Source organism: Colobus angolensis, unplaced genomic scaffold (genome assembly GCF_000951035.1).
Source record: "Colobus angolensis palliatus isolate OR3802 unplaced genomic scaffold, Cang.pa_1.0 Scaffold262, whole genome shotgun sequence".
NCBI lineage: Eukaryota > Metazoa > Chordata > Mammalia > Primates > Cercopithecidae > Colobus > Colobus angolensis.
This window is the reverse complement of record NW_012115844.1, coordinates 5,253,991-5,280,946: the sequence shown is the minus strand read 5'-3', so window position 1 is coordinate 5,280,946 and position 26,956 is coordinate 5,253,991. Positions and strand designations below refer to the sequence as shown.

The 26,956-nt window shown below is 56.4% G+C and overlaps 1 protein-coding gene across 1 annotated transcript in view; it reads right to left on the bottom strand.

Annotated features, from left to right (window-relative positions):
* The window catches only part of WDR1 (WD repeat domain 1), a 33,569-nt gene that overhangs the window by 3,119 nt on the left and 3,494 nt on the right, over positions 1-26,956 (bottom strand). The window contains exons 3-12 of the mRNA XM_011947361.1: positions 22,432-22,579; positions 21,167-21,347; positions 11,873-11,950; positions 11,528-11,608; positions 10,945-11,178; positions 7,720-7,807; positions 6,326-6,482; positions 4,665-4,752; positions 1,430-1,540; positions 292-465 (exon numbers count right to left, since the gene is read on the bottom strand). Of these exons, the coding sequence (XP_011802751.1) occupies positions 292-465; positions 1,430-1,540; positions 4,665-4,752; positions 6,326-6,482; positions 7,720-7,807; positions 10,945-11,178; positions 11,528-11,608; positions 11,873-11,950; positions 21,167-21,347; positions 22,432-22,579 (1,340 nt within the window). The remainder of the gene's footprint in view (positions 1-291; positions 466-1,429; positions 1,541-4,664; positions 4,753-6,325; positions 6,483-7,719; positions 7,808-10,944; positions 11,179-11,527; positions 11,609-11,872; positions 11,951-21,166; positions 21,348-22,431; positions 22,580-26,956) is intronic.

Here is a 26,956-nt window from a genome sequence, read left to right as displayed (position 1 = left end):
AAAACAAGACACGTGGCAGGTCAGGTTCAGGCCACAGTTGCCTGTATCACCTCGCTTATTCCTCAAGGCAACAATGGGGACCCAGGTTTCTCAGGCACTAACTCTACGCCAGCGACCCCTGCAAACCCACCGACTCCTCAGAAGCATGGCACGAGGCACCTGCTACTTGTCGAGGCAAGAAAGCTACAGCTCAGACAGGCTCAGCTCAAGGTGACCAAGTCACGGATATTAACCTCCCACTGCCAACTGCACTGGCCAGCACGGGGACAGAGAAGCCCGCCACCCACTCACCGAGTAGCCGTCAGCAACGCTGAACACTGTGACCACCTTGCTGGCGTCACACACCGCGAGGAAGGCGCCGTCGTGGGAGTAGGCCACGTCGGTCACGGGGCCCTTCGCCTCTAGGAGCTTGCCCTCATCCTTCAGCGTGGTGCCCAGGATGGAGTACAGGCGGACGTTCCCATCCTGCGGCAGGGACAGAGGGGAAGTGAGCCACTCCCCAACACACACACCACACCCACCCTTTGTGAAGGGAGGGGTTGAGGGCTTAAGAAAATGTGCTATTCCCGCAACTGCTGCTCCGCTGGGCCCATGCCAGGCGCTGGGCATAGCTCTTCCCATGGATGGGCCTGAAACCTACGTAGCTCTATGAAAATGGCTGTCGGTACCTCAGGGCACTGCTGGTCTCCTGAAGCCCTTAAGCTGGCTGGTGGAGGAAGCCACTCCATGCCCTGGTCACATCCGGCACCTGAAGGACTGGGCAGCAGGCAGACCCACCCGGCCCCTAGCACGGAGGGCACTGCCACGCCTGCTGCAGGACTGAGTTATCGGAGGGCTGCCCTCCAGGGCTGGGGAGCGGAAATGAGCTCTTCTACAAAGCACTCAGGACTTGGCCAGGCAGACTGTGTGACCGGGCCGCACACACAAATTCAAGGGCGCCGAGGCCGAACTCAGGGAAATTGTAAAATGCCTGGTTAGTACTGCACCTTGAAGATGCTGGGAAATTTCTGTCACTCTTCATTTAACCTATGAGCCGAGCCCAGACCCAGGGGATGCCGTTCCTTCATTTACTGACCTGCTACCCTCTTGTGCTCCCCCCACCACTCATGGGGCTGGCTCTGAGACCCAGCTGTCCCCTCCTCAGTACTCTCCTTACCTCACTGTCCAGTCTTGTGGGAATCCGGACAGTGAGGTGGGGGGAAGTGCCAAGGGGGGCGGGGGAAGTGCCAAGGGGGGCAGGGGAAGGCTCCAGCTCTGGGTAGCAGGAGGTGGCTGGGCCCCAGAGCAAGTCCCTCGCCCCCACCGCCGCCATCCTTCCCCTGACCCCTTGCCTTCCCTGCAACAGCCCTGGTACTCACACAGCTCACACTGTCCCCAAATCACCCAGATACCAAGGACAGAGAGCATGGGGGAGAGGAAAGCGCCTTACCGCACCCCCAACCGCCACTGTGTCCCCGCCGGGGTGCACGGCCACAACTTCGGGCTCATAGCCGGGGTTGTCGATGCTGAAGCACTTCCTCTGATCCTTCAGCAGGACAATCTGCGGCACACACAGGCAGCTGGTCAGGCAGTCCAGCCCTTCGGGACAAAGCCCTCAGTGGCAGGAGGGGCGCGTCCCTGTCAGGGCTCACTGGAGTTGGGTTTGGCTCCGTTCCCAACCTCTTTGCAGGGCCACCTGGGGCTCTGAGCCACACCACCTGGACTCAGTCCCAGCCTTGTGACCCTGTCAGGTGGGGCAGGAAACACACCTAACTGTGACCATCACTGTCATCACTACATTACTTCCACTGCAGTCACTACAGCACCACTTCTTGCAAAGTCAATTGGCCTCTGAACTTTAGTTCCTCCAGTCAGTGAGGGAAATAAGTGCACTCCGCTGAACAGTGCTTCGAGGCGTCAGAAGGGCGGGAGCACCCAGGGCAACAAGGCCCCAAAGCAACGGTGCAAAAGTAGATGGCACGCGGGATTCTAGGTCTGGCTTCTTAGAACAAAAGAAAGAAACAGAATTCCTCAGCGCATGGTTCTCCTACAGCCCGGGGACAGGAGAACCTTGTGGCGCCCAGAAGACACAACACGGGCACCCAGCTGTGGAGCGTCTGCCTCGGACTCCAGCAGACTGGCAGTGGAGCTGGAACGCTCCAGTCTACAGACTCTGCTCCCCAGTCAAGCATGACTCGCAGGGGTAGAAGGGCAGATGGCAGCACAGCACAGTGGCCGGGAGACCGGTGCCTACTCCCTGGGTCAGGGTTGCTTCTCCTGATGCCCCAAGCCCACTGGGAAGCATGCACCCCTCATGGTGGCTGCCACACCAGCCCCGCACTGCCTTTACTCCTGACCTGCTTGGCGAGAGGACCGAAGACCGTCCTCAAGTGTGGGCTGAGCCATGCTGCTCAGCCCTCAGAACTGCCAGGGTGCCAAGTACTCAGGTGTCTGGGCTGCAGTGGGGACGCCCACACAGCACACTGCTGACCGGGCAGGGCTCCGAAGACTGACAGACCGAGGCTTGACCCCAGCACAGCTGCTTGCTGGATGAGGGGACAGCCCATAACCATCCTGGGCCTCAGCAGCCAGTGGTGCCTGGCTGTCATGAAGACAGGAGTCAACGTTTAGAGTAAGAAAGGTACTAACAACAGTAAACAAAAACAGCAACAGCCCCTTGGCATGTGCCAGCGCTCTGCTCTGAGTGTTCCAGCCCCAAAAGGCAGGGATCGGGTTCCCCGTTTCAGAGGAGAAAATGGGGTACAGAGCTTATGCTGCACACCCAAGGGTCCAGTTACCACGGGCTGAGCTGGGACTCGCCCAGAATCCAAGCCTCGGCACCCGCACTGGGCCTTTGCCTCTGGTACGTGCAGCAGAGGCTCTGCAGCGGGGGCCTTCCTTCTTCTGTCTCCCCTTCTTGTCAATTCTTCTGGTTCTAACTTACTCAACTGCTCCCAGACAGAGTGGCCTTCATCTCTTGAGTTTTGCCTTTATCCCAGTGTGCCCCTACCCAAGCCACCATCTGTCACAAGGGCAGGCAGCCTCCGCCCCTACCCTTTGGGCTTCTGTTTCTGCATGGATTGTGGGTGGATTGGGATGAATGGTAGCAGTGCCCTGACTAAAACCTACTACTGAAGACGCACCTCTGTCATCTGCTTGGCTCTGGGGGTGGCCTTACCTACTCACAGGCGAAGAATGAAGGCCTAAGCATTTGCCTGAAGCTTTGTCTAACATGAGACTTGAACCTGGTTGTTTCCTGATCTAAAATCCCAGGCCTCTCCCAGTACCCTCCTAACCCTTTGACTGGTGACAGAGCTCTGCTCTGACCCAGAGCAGGGGTTCCAGATGCCCTGTGAGGACTGGGTGATTAACAGCAGATGAGACAGAAAATGCCTCACAAGGAGGTGGAGGGACCTGAGGCCTGTCCCCCACACATTACAACTCTACTGAGGACCTTTCTAACCTCTTGGGTGGCAGGCGCCTGCTGGGCCCGTCTGAACATCCCCCCCGTGGGATCCTTACTCTCAGCCTCAGGGGAAAGGATGGCCTAAGATGACCACAACGTTACAGATGAGGAAATCTGGGTCTGGAGACACAGGGCACTCTGCCCTAGGCCTCATCCCCTCACCCACAAAGCCCCATGTGCAGGCCCCTTGGCTGGGAAGAGCCCTGCTGTACAGAGATAGGCCACCTGCCGGCCTTCTAGAACTCCGCTTTGTAGCGTTTCCCCCAGGCCCCGAGGCACTCCACGTGTGGATTCCCTTTGCACCTCCCCACCCCCATTGGCTGTCCAGGCTGTTTGCAATAATTACTTGGCAGGGATTTCTTATTATCTAGGACACAGAGAAATCCACTCTCCCTAAAGCAATTAAGTTCACAAGGCAAAGGAGGGCTGGAGGGTCCTGAAAGCAGCTTTCTTTAGCAGGGCTCGCCACTCATGCCAACAGGTGCCCCTTGCCTTCCCCGGTCTACATGCCAGCAAGCCTAGGCTCGCCAACAGATATCTTCTGCAGAGCAGAATTCTGTATAAAGTGGGTCAGGCTTGGGTCTCAGGTGGCTTTGGTCCGGATATTCCAAAGGTGTGCAGGTGGCCCCGCTGTCTGGGGTGAGAAGCCAGACTGGGGAGTCAGGTGCCACCCTTCTGCATGCGGGAAAGTACCAAGCTGCTCTAGGCCTCAGCCTCCTCCTCTGTAAAAGGAACCAAGATGGTGTGAGGAGCCTTACATGTACTTCCTCATCATCACCTGGATCTGGGAGTGCTGGGGATGGGAAACTAAGGCTCAGAGAGGGTGAGGTAAAGGCTGGAAGTCACACAGCTACAACGCAGCAGGGCCGGGATGTGTACAGGAGCAAAGGCAGGCCCACCTCACAGAGTCTCTCATAGACCTTACAGGCTGACGGGCACGCAGAGTTGTCTGAGGCTAAGAGACAAATCCCAGCTCTGCCCTCTGACCAGCTGCGGCCTTGGACAACCAACTTATCCATTCTGTGCCTCCATTTCTTCATCTGTACAACTGACAGGATGGCGCTGAGGATTAAATTTGTGAGATCCCTTGGTGCACTGCAAACGAGCGCTCAACCAGAACACTGACTAGAGCAACTGTCAAACGGGACACGAGTCAAATTCAGCAAGCAGGCACCACACAGCTGCAGGCTCCGACCCAAACACTAAGCCAGGTCCCTACCTGCCCAATGCACACGACCACAGCGTATCCCCCGGGGCCGACAGCTACGCACTTTGGTTGAACATCAAGTTTCACAACTCCTTGTCCGCTGTTGGAGAGAAAGGAAGCACATTACTGCGACGCTGCAGCAGCTCAGTGTAGGTATGCATACGTAGTTACTGTTAAACCACAGCAATCTTGCTCCTTAGGAGAAGGCAATTCTACTGCCATCTATACTGGAGAGACCTGCTAAAATAAGGGATGGTGGCAAAAAAATGACCCATGACTCTGGTGCAGAGATTATAAATCATAATGGGGGCCCGGGTAGGGGGTGGGAAGGAGTGGTGGGAGGCAGTGAAGGGCATTGTTTATGCTCCTATTTATTTATCTGTGGTAAACCCTCATTACACCCAGATGTGGCTTTTGTCCCCCTGTTGGCTAAAGACTCTGGAGTTTACTGAGCACAGAAAGAATTGAGCTCTGCTCCCCAAACTGGATGGGTAACTTTTAAGAATCCATTACCTGTAATGGGTGAAAATCATGTTATCTTTAGCCTTGGCCAATGCTACCAAAACTTGTCTTAGAAAGACTCAAACACACAAACTTCTTGAAAACTGAGATAATCAAGAGAATTTCTGTGTCACTGGGCCAAGTGTGGCATCCCCAAAGGCTCCGCAGCAAGGTGACCAGGCCAAGGCTGGCTCTGTAAGGACCTTGCCTTGGGTTACCTGGCCCAGGGAAGATCTTCATGGGACGTGTTAAAGAGTGGGTTCACCACAGGGCACTAGAAAGAGGACCAGGGCCCAGATGCCTGGGCTCTGGGGCCACTTCTGCCACTCATCGGAAGGCCCAATTTATCTACAGATGCCCAGTCCGCCAGGCAGGCAGGGTCTGTGCAACAAGGACAGCACATATGCTAGGAGCTGCGTGCTGTATCCTGTGCCAGGCTCCCATCAACAGGCCCCGGGAGTCCCCATCTCTCAGGCAACACAACTTAGGCAGGACTACTGGGTCACAGAGAGGTCTACACAAGAAATGTAGGGCCAGAGGAGGGGTCAGACCTGGGTGTGGGGACACTGGATGTGCAGTGGCCTTGTCAGGGCCTGGAACATTTCCCTTTCAAGTCTCTCCAACTGCATTTAGGACTTCAGATCACTTGCAAACTGCTCCTCTCCTAGCTCCACTGACTGCCAACCAAAGGCCCAAGAGTAACAACAAACAAGACATTGTCTTTTAACCAGATCACTGTGTGCCCATCTCACCCTTGAGCAGAAGGGGAATGCTGTCTCGTTCTCAGCACCTGCCTTGTGCCAGGCTCACCTAACCCACAACGGCCTGAGGCAGGCTCCACTGTACCCGCCTTTACTGATGAGCAAAGGGAGACAGGGAGAGACCGCAGCAGGTTCCTGAAGAACAGGGAGGGCTGTGATCTGCTGCCCCTGCTTCCGGGGCAGAGTCCACCCCTGGCCATCGTCTGTGGGCAAGAGCATTACCCAGACCACTTGGATCTGTAACACAGTGCTGGGCTCAGGGCCCAACAACAGGAGAACAATGCTGGGGACAGGGCGGGAGAGATGAAAGGAGCAGGTGAGGCATCCTCCAGAACAGAAACTGCTGGTGGCACAAGCCTCAGCAGGGAGCTGAGGCTCACCTGGGACCCCCACAGGCCCAAGCACTCTCACCTGTAGTCCCGCAGCGTGAGGCTGGTGTACCGCACGGTGTCGTCCATGCCGCAGCTGATCAGCTGCCCCGACTCGTCCACGGTCATCCTGGACACCTGGTTCGTGTGGCCCTTCCCAGCGAAGGAGTCGTTCTCCCCCGTCTCTGAATCCCAGTAATGTAGGGCAGGGTTAAGGAAAAGCCCAGCTCCCGGGACTGCTGGGTGTTCTCCAGTGTGGCTTCAGTCCTAAGATTCTCCGTTTACACCAACAAATGAGAATGTCACTGCAAACGGATATAACCATTCCCCCCGGGAAGCCAGCAGCGTTCACTGTTGACATGTTCTTGGGAAGGGATATCGAAGTGTGGGTGCACCACACAGGGACTGGGTTGAAGCAGAAAGGGAGCCATGCTGGAGGCTCGCTGGGGACCAGAAAGCCGGGGAGACTCCAGGGTTCCTCTGCCACTAGTTATCGGGCAGGCACACTCCTCTACCCCCACATTTCTTTACGTTTTGGGGGCAGAGGGTGGCATGTCTGCCCTCCTCTCCCAGCACTGGGGGGACCTCCTTGGGTCCTGGACAGTCCCTCTGGGAGGTACAGCACATGCAGACCAGAGCTGTCCACACAAAAGGCAGTCTCCAACATGGCACGGTGCCCGGGGGGGGGCAGCAGGACAACGCACAGCAGGTGGCTTCATCAGCAATTTGTGTGGGCCTCCCTGCCCAAGCACTCTGCAGATGGTGGCTCCAAGATTCAAGACAGCCCAGTGAGCAGGGTGTCACCAGCTCCAGGCCATGCAGGAAAAACACAACAGAAGCCCCCATCATCGGGGAGAAATCAGGACTCGTTTAAAGAAACCAAGACAAGGACTTACAAAGGGGACACAAACACCTCCAGGGAACACCACCGAATGGCCACAAAGCACTTCGCAGGAGCTCCAGCCCTGGCTCTGCGGACCACAGGCTGCGTGACTCTGGGGAGGGCACGTCAGCTCTCTGGGCTCCAGTTTTCCTATTTTTAAAAAAAGGGGACCCAACGTAAGGGTGTCCAGGTGCTTGTGAATTCTAGGAATCAAGAATCCCACCGTGTGGAGTAGGGCCAAGGTTGGCGCCAGCTGCCACTGGCAGGGAGAGTGGCAGCCCAAGCTCAGGGCCATTAAGCCACACTCTCAGGGTTGCATGACAAGAAGGGACCAGGTCAGAGCCGCCCGTGGCTTTTCCTCAGCCTAAGCCCTGGAGCTGCCAGGGCCCCATGTGCAGACAGGCCACCCCCTAGAGGCCATACTGGTCAGAAGAGCGTGTGGCTGTGGCTGCAGCTGGAGCCACCTGGCTGGTCTGGCCTCTGGCACCGTGGGAACAGGAAATTCTCCTCTAGAGCCAGTGGCTCTGGAGCCAGCTCTGTGAGTCAAAGGATATTAATGTGTCCGTCGTGGCTCCCAGAGTAAATGTAGGACTTGCCGCCGTTTTTATGCACCGTCAGACACTGGATGGATTTACTGTGGCCCTGTGGAGGAGATGCACCGGGCAGGTAAGCTGAGGACACACTGCCCTGCCCTCTGCCACCCACTTTCTACCAGCGAAGCTTCTGGGTAATAGAGGAGGCAGATGCCCCTCAACCCATGGCAGTGCAGATGTTCTGAGGCCCCAGTAGCCCCAGCTGCCTGAATGCATGGCCCACAAGCCCTAAGAAACCTTTCCAAAGCTACCCAGTCACCTACAGACCCTGCCCTTCATTCCCCTCCAAGGTACCTAACCCAGACCTGGGCCCAGACCTGACCTGCGTCTGACCAAGGCCCAGCACCTGAGCACCTAACGTGTGCAGACATGTGGCCTGCACCCAGCTGATTAGTACCCGTCAGGGTGGAAGCCGCAAAGGGGTCAGTCCAGGAGGCCTTCAATGGCCACACTCGCTTCAGGCCCTGGTTTGTGAGGTTTCTTCTCTCTCCCTGCCCAGAAGTGCTGGCCCTGCTGAGGGCAGGGGTCTCTCTGACCACTGCAAAAGCCCAGGGCTGTCTGTGAACACTGACGCTCCTACCCTGACCTCCCTGACTGCTACAGTGGAGGGCACACAAGGCTGGTCTACAACCAGACAGCTGCTTCCAGAGGGAGGCGTTTAGCCCTCAGTATCTAATCCTGGGACAAAAATAACGGCTGGGGTGCAGGCTCCTCATGCCTGTCCCCTGCAGAGGGAGGCTAGCCCCTTTCCTCTGAGCTCAGGGATTTTCCGCAGGAATTCTTGATCTCTGTGGTATGCCACATGTTGCCACAATATGGCATGCATCTTTGGAGGCAGGTCTCCTTGGAGATAGGTACACAAGAGTTACCAGTGGGACTGGAGAATGGGCAACGAATGCAGCTACTTTCATCTTTTCCACAGAGATGTGGGGAAAAATCACCACACACCCCAGTAAGAGATGCTGAGCTGGGCTGCCTCCTTCCAATGTGACGTCCCATCAGTCCCGCTCCTTACAGTGTAGACCTCAGACCAGCACAGCCCTCACCAGCAGGGCTCAGGCCCACCTTACTGCTGAATCCGAACATGCACTCGGCGAGAGGTCAGGAGACTTCTGTGCATGCTCAATGCCTGGAACTCACCAGAAACACTCCCAGCCCTGCCCAGAGGCCCACAGGTGTTCCTTCGGGAGACCTCCCTGTAAACTGAGTGCCTCTGGGGCGTCAGCAGCCAGCGCTTTTTAGAGCTCCCAGGTGGTTCTAACATGCAGCCTGGGCTGAGACGGGCTGCTCAACCCCACTGCAGCCCAGATCAGCACCGAACGCCAGCACCGGCATGACTCACACAGGTGTGGCATTTGAGAGTTGGGACGTGGGGATTTTGATAACTGGCCCTTGGGGTTTTTTTTGGTGGAAGGGTGGGATGGCATGCTGGTTGTTTTCTTGGGACATAAGTTTAGCCACGGTGGCAGGCCAGGTGTACCGGCCCCAGACAGTTGGCAGCAGTGGTATTAGAAGAGCGCTCTCAGGGCAGCCCCACCAACAGACACGGGATGGCAGACCTGGGGGCTGACACCTGGAGAATACCGTTGGGGATGGCCCACGGGAAACTGCTTTTCTGGGCAGTAGCGAAGCCTTACTCACTTGTGTACAACTTCTCACCATCCCACTTGGAGGCTCACTGGAGCATGGTCTCGACAAGAGCCCTCAGCTCCCCCAGGCAACAACCTCCTCGCCCCATGCTGTGTGCCTTCCTTTTTACACTCATCACCCTGGGCTGTGGGCCCAGCAAGGAGGCGCTCACGAGGAACCTCTATCCTCAGGGTCACATCTAGTGAGCCTTTATGGTTCAGCCTTTCCCATCTCAGCAATGCTGCTGCCCCCACTGCCCCGGCACAAAGGAACCGTGACTCTATGCGTGAATGCTGAGGTGACCTGGTCCTTAGGAATCACACACACAACGTTAAGGAGGCCCCTTCCTCGTGGGCAAACTCCCCTGTAAAATGAGGATGGTGATTCTAGCAGCCCCTCCTAGAAGCTGTGGTGTGAAGGAGCCACCGACAGCACAGCACGCTGCTGGCTGCACAGGCCCGGGGGCTGCTCCAGGCTGGCCCATGCTAGCCCTGCAGGGTTCGCACCCTCTGCAGAGGCTGGTCCCCAGTGCTCCACGGCAGCAGGCTGCAATGGGTGAGGGAAGTGCTGGGGTTTGTCTCCCCGAGTGGCTTAAAGCAGGAGCCCGAGAAGGCTTGGCTGCTCGGATGAAGTGCATCGTCCACCTCCCTTGATATTGCAGCTTTGAATAGCAGGAGAGGTCACCCACCGTGGGCCACCAGCGCTGGGGAAACCTGACTTGGAGTTCCCAGCAGATGCAGTGTGGGAAGCAGGGGTGGGTGCTGCAGTCAGAGCAGGCCCTGAGGATACGGAAGGGACCCCTGCTCTGGCTCCTGTCCAGCTGCGAGATTCCCAGAGGCATCAACTTGGCTGGTGTGGATGGAGGGAGAAGGTAGGACCCCTCCAGCCAATGGAATACAGGGAGCCTCTGGCTCAAGTGAATCCTTCTGGGTTAGGGTTCAGTAGCAGGAGCCTTGCTCCTCCCCAGGCTGGCATTCGGGGCCTTCGCACCTGGGCCCCATGCATGATTCTAACTCCCTTTCCTCCTGGTCCCATCGCTCCCTCATGCAACTCCAGTATCTCCTTCACACCATGCCCACATTCAAACCCCAGGCAGTGCCAAGGCCCAGGCCCAAGGCCACCTGCTCTTCCTCCTCCTCCTGCCCCTGGACCTCCGCGATGCCCCCTCACCTGCCCTGGCGCTCAGTGAGCTCCTGCTCTTGCCTGCAGTCAGGTGAAGCACAGGCTGCGCACTCCCAATTCAGGGAAGGCCGAGCCCTGCGGGAAGTAACCGCTCTCAACAGCTGGGGGCGATGGCCACTGCCCCGAATCCCTAGGCTCCAGCTCTTACAGTAGCTCAAGGGGAGCTTGGCACCTGGCCCACCACCATGGCTAAACTCATGTCCCAAGAAAGCAACCAGCATCCCATCCTTCCACCAAAACCCCAAGGGCCGAGGAGGCTTGAGGACACCTCTCTAGCTTCCACCTGGCCTTCCCTCGGTTCCCCTTCCTTGCTGGCCACACTGGGCTCTTCCCTGCCCACCCAGGGGACAGAGCCTTCCCCAGGGCAGGCCTTACCTTGATGACGCGCAGGGGCTTGCTGGGGTTGTTTCTGTCCAGATAGTTGATGTACCCGGACAGGGAGACACTGAGCAGGTGGTCCTTCTGCCACAGGCAGCCCAGCTGCTGGTCCAGAACCGTGGAGCCCATGGGAAACGTGCTGACCACGGAGTTCACGTTGACGTCCCAAATCTTGGAAGTTTTGTCCCCAGAAGCAGAAAGCAAATGGGTGCTGTCGGGACTCCAGCTAATCTATTCAGAGAAAAGCAGTGTGTCATGTGCCAGAGGACTAGACTGGAGAGAGACCCCCAAAAGCAGCTTGTCCACTGCCACTGTTTCTGAGTAGGACAGAAGGAGCCCAGAGGGGGTGGGACACGAGTGAGGCAAGGACAAAACCCGCCTCCAGGTCTCCTGTTCCAGCCACTACCTTCTCTTCACCTCACTGCAACCTTAAAGCTTTTCTGGGCAGAGGCATAAAACCGCTGTGACTTGTAGCCCCTCATTTCAAGTTTTTGTCTAAGTCCAGATTGAGTACGGATGGACTGACACATGGACTCGGCCAAATTCCCACCACCAGGCTGGGAAACACACTCATACTCACGGCGTAAATCCCACCGTCGTGGGCCTTGCTTCCGCCCAGCGCGCACACCTTCTCCCCAGTCTTCCCGTCATAGATGTATATCTTCCAAGAGATAAAAACATGTGGGTCACGTGTGTGTAAGCAGTTTCTCCATGGACCGTGGCTCTAGAAAACGAGGGCTAACAGACTGAGCTCCCAGTGTGGTTTAAAAGCAGACATGCGTTTACTGGGCTCTGACGACACGTCTGCAGAGAAGGGGAGGGCGACGTCTAGGTTCTGCACGTCAGGACTAGCCTGTGGCTCTGAGTCGTCACGGGAGCAGGCAGACAAGCCAATCCCCGCCCTGAAACCCGCCCCAGGTCTTACCTGGCCGTCCGCACTGGCTGTGGCAAATCTGTTTCCATCAGGAGAGAATCGCACGCAATTGACAAAGCGGCTGTGGTCCTGCAGGAGAACAATTACCTGCCTGGTAAGGCCTGACTCTAGGTTCAAGAATGCTCTATATGAAACACAGTCTGCTTGTCGCTCCAGCTGTTCATCAGTGTGCACTGTTAGTCCACTGGAAATGTTCAGAGCTTACAAAAAGGTCCCGGGCAGTCCCTCAGTGGAGGGGTAGGAGTCTGCTCCAGCCTTTCTGCCACGCTAACCGCTCTACCTGCTGGGAAAGCCGATCAGCCCGAGCCAAGGCAGACCGCCTCCAACTATGCACCCCTCAATGAGGTGTCCCCAGCAGCCACCCTCTTCCCTCTGGGCTCTGAAAGAGCTCAAGCCCCGATCCTTAAGCTTCACGATGGCTGAGACCAGGACGCCTCTTCCTGGAGGCCCCAGCCCTGTCTTGCTCTGTTGCCCAGGCTGGAGTGCACTGGCTCAGTCTCAGCTCACGGCAAGCTCTGCCTCCCGGGTTTATCCCATTCTCCTGCCTCAGCCTCCCGTGTAGCTGGGACTGCAGGCGCCCGCCACCTTGCCTGGCTACTTTTTTTTTTTTTTTTTTTTAGTAGTGACAGGGTTTCACCGTGTTAGCCAGGATGGTCTCGATCTCCTGATCTCGTGATAAGACCGCCTTGGCCTCCCAAAGTGCTGGGATTACAGGTGTGAGCCACTGCGCCCGGCCAATAATTGACTTTTAAACAAAGTTAAACAATGATTATGACCCTCATTGAGAACAAGAGCCTAAGTGACAAAGGGGAAATGACATGACTTTCAGGGGCAACTCTGTTGCTCGAATAAGGAAATGAATGCATTCTGTCCTCAGTCAACAAGAGTCTGTATCAGAGAATGATCCTCTAAACAAGCAGTCGCAAAACTGCCAACACCTGCCCCGCCCTCTCGCTGCCCACCTGCAGGCGGCGCTAACCCAGCAAGTGCACATCCAGTGCTACCAACGCTCGGCACAGGAAGGGCTTGCTGCTCAGTGGGTACGGACACTAACCTTCAGGAAAAGCAATGCAACAAAAGGTGGATAACAGCGGATAACCTGCCCCATGCTCTAAGTAAATCATGGACTTAATTTTAAAGCATGAGCTACCTGCGTGGGGGAACTGAATGTGTTTGATTGTGGAATGTTTTCTCTGGGACCCCGTGAGACCTTATTCAGAAATAGGGTCTTTGCAGATGCAATCCAGTTAAGACGAGGTCAACAGGGAGAGCTGTAAATCCAGCAGCGTTTGGTGTCCTTGTAAGAGGGGAATCTGGACACAGATACAGACAGAGTTGGAGTGAAGCTGGAGGCAGAGATGGGAGTTCTGCTCACAAAAAGTAACCCCCAGGGCTGTCAGTATCTGGGAAAGACAAGGACTCGGAGGGAGCGCGTCCCTGCCCACACCTTGACTACAGACTTCTGACTTCCAGAGAATAAATTTCCATTGTTTAAGGCACCCCATCTGTGGCTTAACAAACTTTGTTATGGCAGCTGCAGCAGACTAACACATGTAATCAATGCTGCCTCTGACACTCATGTAATAACCCACCAAGGTGAGCTGTGCCCATTTCACCAATGAGGAAACGTAGGCCCAGAAAGAGGAATCAGGCGCTGGGGTTCCCGAGGGTCACTCTCAAGGAAATCGATGTCCCCACAAAGTCCGTCAGAGTCAGCAGAAGATACAGACCCGGTTCAGCCCGGCAACGTCCCCAGGGCAGGCAGCTCTCGTGGAGAGGCCCACTCCCAGCCCCAGAAATCTCTACAGGCCCAAGAGTGATGCGACCCCAGAGCTGTGGTCCAAAGCAACCCTGGGCTTCCTGCACTTCAAAGATTAAACCATTTCCTTCGGCCAACAACCCAGACTTGCTTCCCTTTGGTGAGCCCTCCCCACTGGTCTTGGTGAGCTGCCAAGACCTGCTCACAGCTGGGGTCAGGTTGGACACAGGTCCAGCAGGCCCTGGCCCTGCACCTGAACCAGGACCTCCCACCTCATTGATCCGTGTTTTAACCAAGATGAAGGCCCGAGAAATCACACATTCTGACAAGGGGAGTCCCAGTGCTCCTCGGGAGCTACTGAGGGCGACAACAGTCACATTTCCATCCCAGTGGATGAGCAGATTGTCCTCCCTGCCTCATTTCAGGGAGCACTGTGGTGGGGCTTGTATTCCGTTCTATGACTGAAGGGCTCGTCCTCTGTAGGTTGTGGTCACTGCCCACGAGGAACAGGGATGGAAGCAGCAGGCTGGCTCTGTCTGAACTTGGGCTCAGGTCTGTGATCAGCTCACGAGCAATGGGGCTGCCAAGCCCTTTGCCTGCCCCCAGCACCTAGGTGCTGCGAGGCTTGGCCGGGCAATGCAGTGCAGAACTACAAGGCATGCAATACCCAGGCGGGCCCAGGGCTAACTAGGAGATGGAACGGGGGACACGAGACTGCACGGTCGTCTCTGGCTCTGGTGCTAGAGGTCACCCTTCCTTGTGTTTAAGTGCAGTTTCTGCATTTTGCATCTTTAGTTCCTTCTGTACCTTTTCCCCTAGTTCTAAGGCTGGCCTTCTTTGCTTCAACGGTCTGTGTTGTAAGTTTTCTAGCATTTCCAGGTAAGTGAAGTTGGGGAAAGCAGTTTCCCCAGAAGGCCCAATCCATTCAGCTGCTGAGAGTGAAAACCAACTTTCCAGATGGGGCTCTGGGGCCCTCCAGAGATGCTTTACCCCTGAGGGGCCATGGAGAACCTGTGGGCAAATTCTTCACAAGAGAACATCAGGTCCAGAGCGGCGGGTAACTCAAGCCACACCACCTGCACGAATATGGTCTCCAGTTTCCTGTCCAGAGCTCTCGTCTTAGCTGCGCTGGCCCCTGGGCCTTGGGCAGGTGCTCGGCAGGCCTAGGGGTGCTCCAACCCAGAGCCAGCCCAGAGGTCAGATCCCTAACTCCGCGGGCCCATTTGCAACCCCCTTTCTGTTGTTACCTGCCATCAGGGAGCCATCACGCACTGAGGGCCGGTTCCCGGTAGGGTTAGCCGATGGGGCCCACCTCCTATCTGTGCCAGCATGGCCCACGGTCCCTTGTGCATGTCAGCCCACAGGGTCCACATTCCCTGTGTCAAAGGGCCTCACAGGGCAGTTCCCAAGAGGGCTGCAGGAAGGAGCCGGCTGGGGTGAAGGCAGTGGTGGGAGGGCCTGAGGCAAAGCCCTGTGGGTGGGGTGGACAGGGGTGTATGCACCACTACTCCTTCCAGATGAGGTCGCACAACCTTGCCCATGACATAACCACAGCTCGAATCCTAGACCTCTGACCGGCACATTGAGTTCTCTCGCTGCCCAACTCTGCTTCCTCCGCCAGCACAGCCCCACCTTGCCGCTGACTTCGCACTGGCTCCTCCATGCCAGCCTGAGCTTCCTTGAGGTGCAGTGGGCCAGGGAGATGGCTGGGCCTGGCTAACCCCCTGGGTCCTTCTGACTGAATGAGTTAAGAACTGAGAAAAGAGCTCACTCCAAATGCCCGAATCACCCAAACCCAGATGAGTGGGTAGAACAGTGGATGCTGATGGCTCTTGCTATAAACTGGAGAAAACTATTCAGCCACTGTTCAATTCCAACCTGTAACAAGCGCCAATTTCAGTGGCTCCCTGAGGTTAAAACATGGACATTCCTACTCCAGTTCCAGGTCACAGAAGCGAGGACACTCCTGCTTGCCCAAACCCCAGGACCTCAAATCCGAGTCTGTGGTTCACCTCTGCCAGCGCCTCCCACAGGCTCTGGCAGGGCGGTGTCATGTGTCCCTCGCTCGCCCTAGAACCCGGCGGGGCAGGGGAAGGGCCGGCAGTCCAGGGACGCAGATGTCCCTTGAGTAGCTCAGCCTCATCACCTTTTCCTGCACCTCAAGCCAAGGAGTCCAAATGCAGAGACTGATGTCTGCTCCTGAAATAGCCCCTTCAAAGGGAGAAGCTGCAAAAAGCCCATTAACCAAAAAAAGCGAGGGCTAAAAACAGCCCTTTCCACAGGGAGGCCAGGCCAGTGAACAAAGAGGGAGAGGGTTTGGGGAACCTCCCAGGGAGATCAGGGAGGTTCTGCCTCTGTCCCACCCCAGCCAACCAGCGGGGCTGCAGCAGTTTCTCAGTCCAGCCTCATCCCTGGTGGACACCCCACGGTGTCCAGTCCACACTCTCTTGCCTGTCCTCTCTTGTAGCCAAACACACAGCCAAGGCTGACCCGTAACAACGAGCCCCGCTCCTCACAATCCTCACTTCCTCCCACCAATATGTTCCCTTTCACCACTGAGGAAACGGAGGCTTGAAGCACTCAGGTCATAATTAACTACCACACCCATGTCCACATCAGAGGCACAGAGCACTACAGGCCCCAGCTGGCCTGTCTCTAGCACACACACGCTCATTACCTACCTGGTCAGCTCAGGAACCCTCTGGGAGCCCACCCCATTCCCCCTAGCCTCAGCTGACCCTGTACACAAGAGGACCACAAGCCCTCCCTTAGGCTGTTCACATGCCTATGAGCTGGTAGAAGCCATGCCTATGAGCTCTCGGTCCCCATGCCCACCCCCACTCCACACAAGCCCAGCACGGGGCCTCCACGGCCCTTGGTCAGTGGGTATTCCCAAAACACCTTTACATGGTGACCTGTGAAGCTGGCTCTGGCCCCCATCCTTCAGCCCACCCATCACTCCGAGCAGACTTCCCTGCAAAGTGCCCTGGGGCAGCCCTGCAGCCCCAGCCCACTTAGCTGGGCTCAGGGGCACGAAGCAGCTCCCCACCCGCCTGCCTCTCCCATCACCCAACACAGGTCAGTTCAGTCACCATGTTCCCTGGAGAATAAGGACCATGTGAAGGGACAAGAGGCTCATCCTAACTAACCGTCCTTGAGCCACCTACTGGCCATGTGACCTGGGCCAGGTCACCCTCCCTGCTGTCAGCCCCCAGTTCTCAGGAGTCAGCCAACAGCCCAGTGAAGAGCAAGGCCAGCCGACAGGAGGGGTGGCGCACGCTGAGGACAAGGGAGGGGGTCCTGCGTACCCATCACAGGGGCATGGCCCAGGCAGCCACCATACACGCCAGAAAGGCTGAAACATCTGCTCTCTGCCCTGTCTTGAGTAAGGAAATAGGAAAAAGAAAAACCACCAGAAACCTTGCCTGTTCAGAGCTCAAATTTTCCTTATCTATCAGTAAGGCAGCACTTCCGATAACAGCCACAGCTGAGGTTTCCTGCCCTGCTTGGCTCCAGCCTCAAGTAGGAGAACTACGTGAGGTGCCAGGCCCCCACAGGGCAGAGGGGATGGACAGAGGGAGCAGCAGAGGCGACGGAACAGAGGGAGCAGCAGAGGCGATGGAACAGAGGGAGCAGTGGCACCCTAGCGAGGGAACCCAGGAGTCCTCCGTGCTGAACATTTTCCCACCTAGCATCACAGCTTGTTAGATCTGGCAGTGAGTTCTCAGTTCCACAGCATAAGGCTGAGCCCCCAGGCCGACATGCTGCTCTAAGTAACCATTTCATGAGACACAAACTATCCGGTGCACCAGCAACTCCTGGGACCTGGGACATGGACACAGCTGTGAGCCACACTCCAGAGGGGGTGTGTGGTCATCAGAGGGGGTGTGTGGTCATCCTAGACCACCAACTGCTCACCCGACTGGAGGAAGCAGACAGCCAGAGAGGCAAAGAACCTGGCCCAAGTAACGCGCGTGGCGAAGGCACACAACAGAGAGAAACTCAGTGGGGCCTTGAAACCCATCCAGGAGTACCTATCCCAGGAGCCTGCCTAGCATGAAGACTTCCCCATGGGTAAGATGGGGGGAGGCAGGGAGATGGTCTCGCCACCCTCCCTTTTTCAGGCCACGGTTAGACCCTCCGAGGGGAACCTACCCCTGGGTTCGCAGAATGCCAGCGCTGGAGACCAAGACTGCTGTGCCCAGTCTCAGTCTCTTTTCAGAAATGTTCTCCTGAGATCCCGGGAGTTACTTCTGCAGGTCACCCACCGAATCTTCAATGTCACTGGGTAGGGATGAGCCGGCACCCGGGCCTATTCCAGGTCAAATGTTCCTCTACCCCCATCTTCCTGGAGCCTCATTCAGGTTCAGGCAAATGAAGACCAAAGCTGGGCTACGGTCCCTCAGGAAGAGGGACACACAGGGAAGCCTGGCTCGAGCTGGGCCGGGAGTCCACACTTGCTCTGCACAATGGGCTCTTCAACAAAAAGGAAAAGCCATGTGACCCCCGAACACGGGCCAGCAAGATGAAGGTGGCCTCCCGGACGCCACAGGCAGGGCCCCTCGTTTTCCTCGGAAATGACTCCACAGGAAGGGTCCCTCATTTTCCTTGCGAATAACTGCTTGCATTTCAGCTCAGGCGCAGCGTCACGGGAGTTCTGCTTCAGCTTCTACTGAAACACCTTCAGAACATGCCTTGTTCCTTTTCAAGGCAGCAGCTCCAACTCGACCCAGCTGGTCCCTCCGCAGTCGCATGCCAGTCCCTCTCCCACCCAGGTGACTAGGGAAGCACCTACCACCCCACCTCTGCACCCCCAAGCTCAGGCCAGTTTCCTGGTCCCGGCCACATGGGGCCTCTGCAGGGAGTGGGTGGGGAAGGCGCAGATGAAGACAGGCCCGAGCTGCCGCCACAGCCCAGCTGCTCATTCTCTGGAGGAGAGGGGCAGCAGGCAAGGCCACCACAGCCCGAGCGCTGGTGCCGAGGCAAAGGCAGCCCAGACCCAGTCGTCACGGGCTGCGGAATGAGAGATCTGGGTTTTGAAAAAAGACACACTGCTGTGTGGATTCCACAATAAGTAGAACTTAATTCCCTCTAAAATAAAAAATGCCCACATACACTTGAGTTTTAAAAATCTTTTACTATAAAAGGCTCAATTAATTCCTGAGAACTTCCACATCCCAGGCTTTCCGACCGCATCAGAAGAGCCCACACATGGAAGGAAGCCCAGCGATGCTCAGCCCACCATGTCCTCAACACCGGCTGTGGCTGGGCCTCATGTTAGCACTCACGTCTCCTCTCACTTCCCCCAGCCTGGACGTGCTCCCTTTCTCTGGGGTTGGTCGTGGAGGGCACGACCACAGCTTTCCTCTGGGGTCCAGAGGGCTTAAGTGTAGATACACACCAAAGTGTATCAGCAACTCACAAGGTATCTGGGGGCAGGTGTGGGGTCCCTGAGCACCCTTCCTGTCCTTCCTATGCGTGGGCAGTTGAGTCCGCACATGTCTCCTGAGCATGTGGATGGTCACTGCTGCCTCTCACACCCTCCCTGCGGCTGAGGGTGCAGCATGGAAGGGTCACTGTCACCCTGTTTCCGGGACGGCCCAGAGGCATGACTCGCCCAAGGGGGCAGAGCCAGCTAGCTCTGTGCCAGGCCACAGCCCTTTCTATTTCTCCCAGGTCCTCAGGCAGGGCCATGGTTGTGGGTTCCACAAAAGACTTCAAGACACATGGTGGTATCCACCCTGGACCTGGGCTAGCTGGGGAGACATTTCTACCCAACACTCCTGGGCCAGGGCTGTGGGGTGAAGTCCTTTCTGAAGGTAGAAAGGACAACTAAAGAGAAAGAGTGTTCTGGCCAAGCCCCCAAGCAAGCACACAGCGGCACAGCGGCCTGGTGAAGAACGCAGGCTCCAGCCCGCCCTGGAACAAACCTGAGCCCCCGACCCCGCAGAGCACCCTGTGCTGGGTTTAATGCACCGCTGCAGAGTGGAAATGATCCCTCCCAGGGCAGGTAAAGGAGCCCCCACCCACAGCCGGCTTCCGGCTACCACAGAAGCCTCTGAGCTGCTTCCTCCCGCCCTGGGCTGAGATGGGGTGTGCAGCTGACTCAGCGTTACTCACCCTACTCTGCAGTGCCTCCACCCCAGTGAAGAAACATGGCCTGAAGCCACAGCCTTCCATACAGCTCCCAAAACAGCCAGGTCTCCGCTACCTACCCATTAGGCAGTAGCCACAAGAGTAGGGTCTGAGAGCTGCCGCGTGTTCAGCTGTATACAGGGAGCCTCCCTATGCTTTCACCTGCCCGGCTAGGCCCAGCTCAGCCTGCGGCTCTGCAACAAAATGAAGCCTGTTTCACTACGAACCAGGCATCCTTGGAAAGCCCTCCTGTACCCTAAGCTAAGAACAGTCTCGGGAAATTCTGTCCACTTTGTGGGTCCTGTCCCCACCCTTTCCAGCTGCACTGTGCAGGCTATTATGATGTCACTAAAATAGTGCTCCTCACTGAGCCACTTTAAGGACATGATCTCATTAGTCCTCCATGAGGCAGACAGTGAAACTACTGACGGTCCCAAGAGAAGGAGTCCCGAGACCTTGGTGCAATCTGCAAACACAACCTCCTCCAAGGATGTAAAAAAAAAAAAAAAGCGCATTTCTGGGTCCGTTGTTCTTGTCCATCCTTAGCACAAGCACAAGCGGGATGGGGAAAGCCGGGGCAGAGCCGTGGGGCTGTGCGGAGACCGGCTGCTGGGCTCCTCCCCTCATTCCTACAAGGCTGGGGCAGGAAAATGGGCATCACAGATGCTCCAGACCTGCCAGGTGGCTCTCCGACTTCAAATTCATAGTCAAAACCCTCAGATGCTGCTGGCCCCCGTACACCCCCATCTTGCAGTGCAGAAGGGAGAAGTGAGGCGGCTTGGAGAGGCCTGGGTGCCTGTCTGAGGCGGGGTGGATGCACAGCGTGGGCCTGGGATGCTGCCAGCTACACCCAAAGCCTGCAGCACTCCGATGCTGCATTTCTGGCACATTTCTTCCACAAAGTATCTTTTATTCTTCTAACCGTTTGTCACTTTGCAGGCTTATCACTGCCCTCGCTGTCGCTAGGGGAGGCCCCTGAGAGACCAATCTGGATGTCCCGCAAGCTCCTTTCCTCTGCCACTTTGGTGGCCCAGCTAACAGCAGGCCCCGCAGGCTTCCCTCTCTAATGAACACCTCCAGCCCCAGATGCTCGCCTGGTTACGCAGCCTCAGGGGCGTCCCTGCCCCAACCCCTGACATGCGCACATTGTCGTAGGGCAGGGCCCTTCCTTGTGGGAACCATCCATGCCCAGCTAAGGGCCTGGGGAGGACGAGTGCTGGGTGGGGGAGCCCTCCCTCTCTCTGCACACCCCTGGGAGCCCACTTCTATCTGTGTATCATGGCATACGTGGCATGTGCTGTGGTCTCTGCCATCAGCACCCAAACAGGCTCAGCCTCTGCCAGCCTCATATACAAACCATAAATTTCACCCAGAAAGTGAAGTTCACTCACGCCAATTGTGAACTTGAACTTGAATGGGGGTCCCTCAAAGAATGCAGCGCAGTTATCGTCGCTTCCCGTGGCCAGCCGGTACGGCCGGCTCTGCTTGATGTCCACACTGTTGATGACTTTGTTGTGTCCTGTGATCTCACCCACAGAAGAGCCACTATCCCACAGGAAGACTGCGCCGAACCTTGACCCAAAGAGAAGGATGGAAGACAAAAAAAAAAAAAAAAAATCAATCCTAGAAGGTGGGTAAGCAATCTGACAGCTGAGCTGCCAGTGCACAGAGGATGGAGCGACCGTCAGCAGGCAGCTCAGAATGCCACAGGGACAAACGAGGGAAGCACCAGGGTTCTGGCTCCATGAGGCATTTGTCCAAAGGACCCAAGAACAAAAGGGAGCAAGCCAGCACCTTCGGGAAGGGGCTGCGTGTGTGTGTCTGTGGGGCCCCACGCCACAGGGCCCGGGGCTAGCTTTATGGCTTCACCGCTCTCCTTACAGTTCTGTTGGGAGGGAACAGTTACCATTCCCTACAGGAATGTGATGCCCTATTCTTGGCTGACATTCAACAAAAACACTGTTTTAGTTACTATTTGCTACTGAATAAAGGAATTAAGACCAACAGGAACGACTTGAAAAGCCATGGAAAAACACCTACCAGAACATGTACGAGAAAGTGCCTTGCAGTGAAGAACAGACATGCCACTGTCAAGTCCAAGGGCCTATGGCCAGCCATGGTGCTGCAGGGGGAATCTGACCCTCTTGCAGTAAAAAAACCTGGGTTCCAGCACTGACCTCACCAGTCGCTAGGCCCAAGGTCAGTAGCCACCAAGTGCCACCCAGCCAGCAGCCACTGCCCCTCCCTCCTCCATCAGGGACCCTTGGGGGAGGTGCCCAGCTGGAAGAAACAGTTCAGCCTCCCTGGCAGCTTCATGGGGCAGCTGCTGTGAGGGACCCCAATGGAGGCGGTGTTGCTCTTTCACTCCGTCCCCTTCTTGCTGCCTACAGGGGCATGACAGCTGGGGTTCTAGGAGGCAAGGGACTCAGGACGCCAGAGAGATACACAAGTGCTGGGCCTGGTGGCAAACCCACTGTGATGTGGAGTGCTGCCTTACCTGTGGCCGCAGCCAGTCCTGACAGGGCCCGGCACCTACCGGGAGCTCAACCCTCACGAGTCCAAGTTAGTACCGACATCAGCGCATCCCCCTCCCACCAGGGTCATGGCACATGAGCCACGGGAACAGGGCAGGGAGGGGCTGAGAGTAGTGACTCACTTCTCTCTTCCTTCCCCAACCACGGCGATCCTCTTACTGTCTTCAGTCCAAGCAATGTCTTTGATCTTCCCAGCGAAAGGCTGGTACTCATACTTCAACAGGTGCTCCTTCTGCGTGGTATCCCAGATCCTGAGCTTCCCAGACACATCTGTGGGGCACAGTGAGGGGGGTGGGGTGAGAGCCACACGTCACTGCCAGGCCAGGGCCACGTGGCCATAGGCCCACTCAGCATGTCTGGTTGCTTAGGCTTTCTAGAGGAAAAACCCTAGTGAAGAGAACGTGTCTTAGGGCTCCGATATTCAGCCACTCTTAAGTCAGAGCCCGTGGCCTCCACAGGCCTGCCATTCGGGGCCTCTGCATTTTGCCAGAGATCATCTGGATAACAAACCCTGCCTCAGGGACACATGATGGCAAACTCCCATATGCCAGGAAGCGGTTGAGTTTTCTGTTTCTTTTCTTGTAGGGGCATCAGAATTGACGTGTGGGCCTCAGGCCACCTTTGTGGAATGGGACGACACTGGCTACACCTGTCTCTCCTGTGCAGTTGCTGCAGTGACTTCTGGAAACGAGGTGCACAGCTGTGAGGGTACAGCGTGCTGCCCAGTGCGATGCCTCAGCATGGTCTGGCGGCCTCCACCTGGGCCTGCAGACCCGGCTCCCTGTGCAGCTTCCCACAGCGTGCTGCTGCCTGGCAAATCAGCAGCCTCACTCACACACCGAGCAGTTCCGCAACTCACAGGAATGCAAGCGTAAGATTCTTTTGTGAGAGTAGCAGGTGGGTGTTGCGGGGGAAGGAGAACTATACACAGAACTTGATGCTGATTCTCTCCTCACCGGAGCGTGGGCAGCCAATTGTAACAGAAGCAACACTAGGGGCCACGCACCCCCAAACCCCCACCACGATCCTGTCACCAAGTACCAATCCCAATCCTGACACACCCTCTCCAAATGAGCACTGTGTTGGTGTGAAGAAATGGGAGCATTCTAGACTATCTCAAGGCTTCACGGCTTAAAACCTTAGCCCCATCCGCTAAGCAGGTAAGGGCGCCTTTTTAAGAGGATCTTCAGGCCACGTTAACAACCACCACAACTCTACAGCAGCTTCCAGTGAAAAGAGCTTTTGTTTTCTTGATGGAGCTGAGCAGCTCAAGAGAGGGCAGCAGCTAAGAGCCAGGCCTTGGGAGCAGGGGCCCTGGGTTCAAATCCAGCCTCTGCCACATACAGGCTTTGTGGGGCTCAGCAAGCAATGTGGCCTGTGTCCTTATCCAGAAGAGGGGAAATAACAGAGTCACTCACAGGGCTGCCACAGGTTTCACGAGTTAGGATGTGCAGTCTCCAACTAGTCCTCAGTGCACAGCAAGAGCTCGTTACGAGTCAGGTGGAACTAGCCCACGAATTAACTGAGGCTCTGCACGGGCCACAAAGATGCCTTCCTTGCCGGCTTGTCGGACACACAGCCCGAGCCTTGAATGAGCCAGGCCCTGAGATGCAGGAGATGCACGTAACTGTCCCGCTCTCAGTCCACCTGTGGGGACAGGCAAGAGGAGACGCCAAATCCAGTGAACAGCACTAACTAAGGGGAGTTCCAGAAGGGCCCAGTTCTCTGCGTGAGGTCCAGGAAGACCACCTGCTGTGCTGCCCGAGGTGAGCTCCAAAGGGGACCTGCAGATCGGCTTAGTGAAGTCCTTTCACTGATAAAACAGGCTGCAGGGGAAGAAGGGGTCAGAAGAGGAAGTCACCACAGGCTGGCAGCATTGGAGGGGAGCACTGTGTGTACAGGAAGGACACGTATATACACTCAGGAGCATACATGCCCACACATGTGCACATGACCACACACGCACACATATGCAGACACACATTCACACATGCACATGTGACCGCGTGGTCTGCTGTGCTCAGGCCCGCCCAGGCCCATGCTGCCCCAGGGAGAAGACAATGCTCTCCAGGACAAGGCAGAGGGCAGCCCACCCTCTCCCACAGGTCAGCCCAGCCGTCCCACCTCCCCGGGCTCAGCAAGCCACTGCCTGCTCTGCCCATCAGCTCAGATCCATCCCAGGCCTGGTTTCCCAGCTGTTTTCCTCCTGCCTCCCCTACCAGAGCATCAGCCCCCTCCCCCACTGGATCCTGCTTATTTTTCTAATTCTTCTCAGAAGCAGCTAGGGTAGGAAAGAGACAGTGGGACCTAGAGAGCGAGCGCTCAGACCCCAATCTAATGAGGACAACCCTGATGCAGCTGCCAAACAATGACTGAGGGCCGGGTGGGTGTCACATGCCATGCCGGAGGCAGAGCAGTGAGCCCAACAGGCCAAGTGCCTGCCCTGCTAAGAGTCCACAGGGGAGGTGAAAACAGAGGCACACCTTCAGTTGTTAGTCAGCAGCAGTGCAGGGGACACAGTGAGGATGGGGAAGGCTCCCTCTCTCCGTAAACTCACGGAGACAAGGGACTGCACCAACAAGAGCCACCGTGCTCGGGCCCTGGGCTCAGGCGTAATCCACGAGCTGAGCTATCTCTGGTGGGCCACCTCTAATGGCCCCTTCCTCCAGGAAGCCTGCCCTGGGCCTATCGCCAAACCACACGCCTGTCAAAGGGCCCTCGCTGACTCCCAAGGGCAGCCTGGAACCATGGCCCCAGCACCAAGGCAGACAGAACAGTAGCATGGAAATAACCTCAGGAAAAGGAGACCTAGGTCTGCCCCAGAAATGACCCCTGCACTCTGAGGACTGCCCTGTGGGAAGGCGGGCTCCCAGAGGGCAGACTGACCACTGTGTTCAGTGCCAGAGGCTCCCAGATGCAGAGTCCTTCCCAAGGTTCAATCCTTCAGCAGTCATGAACCAGCCAGACTGACAGGGTCTAAAGATCCCACACAGGGTTGGGGCCAGCTGCCAGATAACCCACTTAGTGAGCCAGCACAGCTCTTTCTCAGACCCCTCCCTCCAAATCACCCCCCTACCACACTATTTTTAGCGCCACTTCATCTCTGCAGCAAACGTTCCAATGTAAGCCTTAACAATTGCTTTGCTCTATTCAAAGAAATGTATTAGAAACATAAAATGTGATCTCGCCCAAGAACACCTGGACCTGAGGATGGCCCAAAACTCCCTTGACTCCTCCACAAAATCAGGGCACTTTTCAGGGAGGACAGCGTCCCATGATGGCCACTTATTTATGTGGTTTTTGTCCTTTGCAACAGTCTCCGCAACAGCCTTCCATTGATTTCTGTCTCACTGGACACCCTTCTGGGACTGGAGAGAGGGCAGGTCTGGGCCCGCAGGCTCTCAGCTTGCAGCTGACAGGGCAGGGACATTGTGCCAGGCAGGGACGGAGGCCCTCGCCAACTGCATTCCTCTCCTGAGAAGACACTTCTCAGAGCACTCGGCTCTGTGTTAAACATGTAGAGACATTCGGGCCAAATCTTGGGGCTTTAAATGAAGAGACTTTCGCTGGCAAGCAGGGCTTGGGGAAAAAATAAATCACGGAGCTAAATAAATCATGGGATATAAACGAGAACGTGTTTTACAGATGGAGCTAGAGAAGATCTAAACACAAAACCATTAAATGCCTATTATGAGCCAGACTGTGGGCCCAATCCTTCACCGTGAGCACGGCGGACCGCCAACAGCAGCCAGCCAGCTCACGCAGCGGCCTGGCTTGGTCAGAACAGAGCCTCAGTTTTGTGACAGGTAATGGGTCACCCAGGGGGTAAGTACTCATTAGTGCAAAAGCCACTGCTGGGCACGTCCACGCCTTACTGGCTCCTTCACCACACCCTACGAGGCAGGCACTAGCAGCCCCAGTTTGGAGGAGAAAATTCAGGCCCAGGAAGGTGAGTTACTCAACTAAGGCTATGCAGCAAGAGGCTGCCATGGTCTGAATGTGCCCCCTCCAAAAGCATGTACTGGAAACTTAATCCCCAATGCACCAGTGTTTGCAGATGGGGCCTATGGAGAGGTAATAAGGCTAGGAGGGCTCTGTCCTCAGGAATGGGTATTATGACACGAGTGGCTTCGTGATAAAAGGACAAGCCCAGCCCCTCTTGTCTCTCTCTTTGCTCTTCCGCCATGGAATGACTCAGCAGAAGGCTACTGACAGATACTGGCCCCTGCTGTCCAACTGCCCAGCCCCAAGAACTGTGAGCCAATACATTTCTGTTAGTTGTAAATTACCTAGTCTGTGGTATTCTGTTATAACAGCACAAAGCAGACTAAGATGAAGCCAAACCCAGGTCTTCCCCAACCCCAAGGCCCACCATCTCCCACACACCCTTCAGGACAGGCTGCTGTGCACACACAGGGTGGTACAGGCAGAGGGCAACGGTATGCGTGAATCCTGCCCTCCCCTACTGGCTGCTTAGCTCTCTCAGCAATCCAGTCACAGTCGTTACTCTCCAGAGAGGCTGACGAGGCCCACATCAGCTTACTCACTTGGCCTCCCTGGGCTGCAGATGACTAGGCAAGGCAGGCAGTAAGTATCTGTTGAGCTTATGAATGAATGAGTGAGTGAATGAATGAGTGGGCCACCACT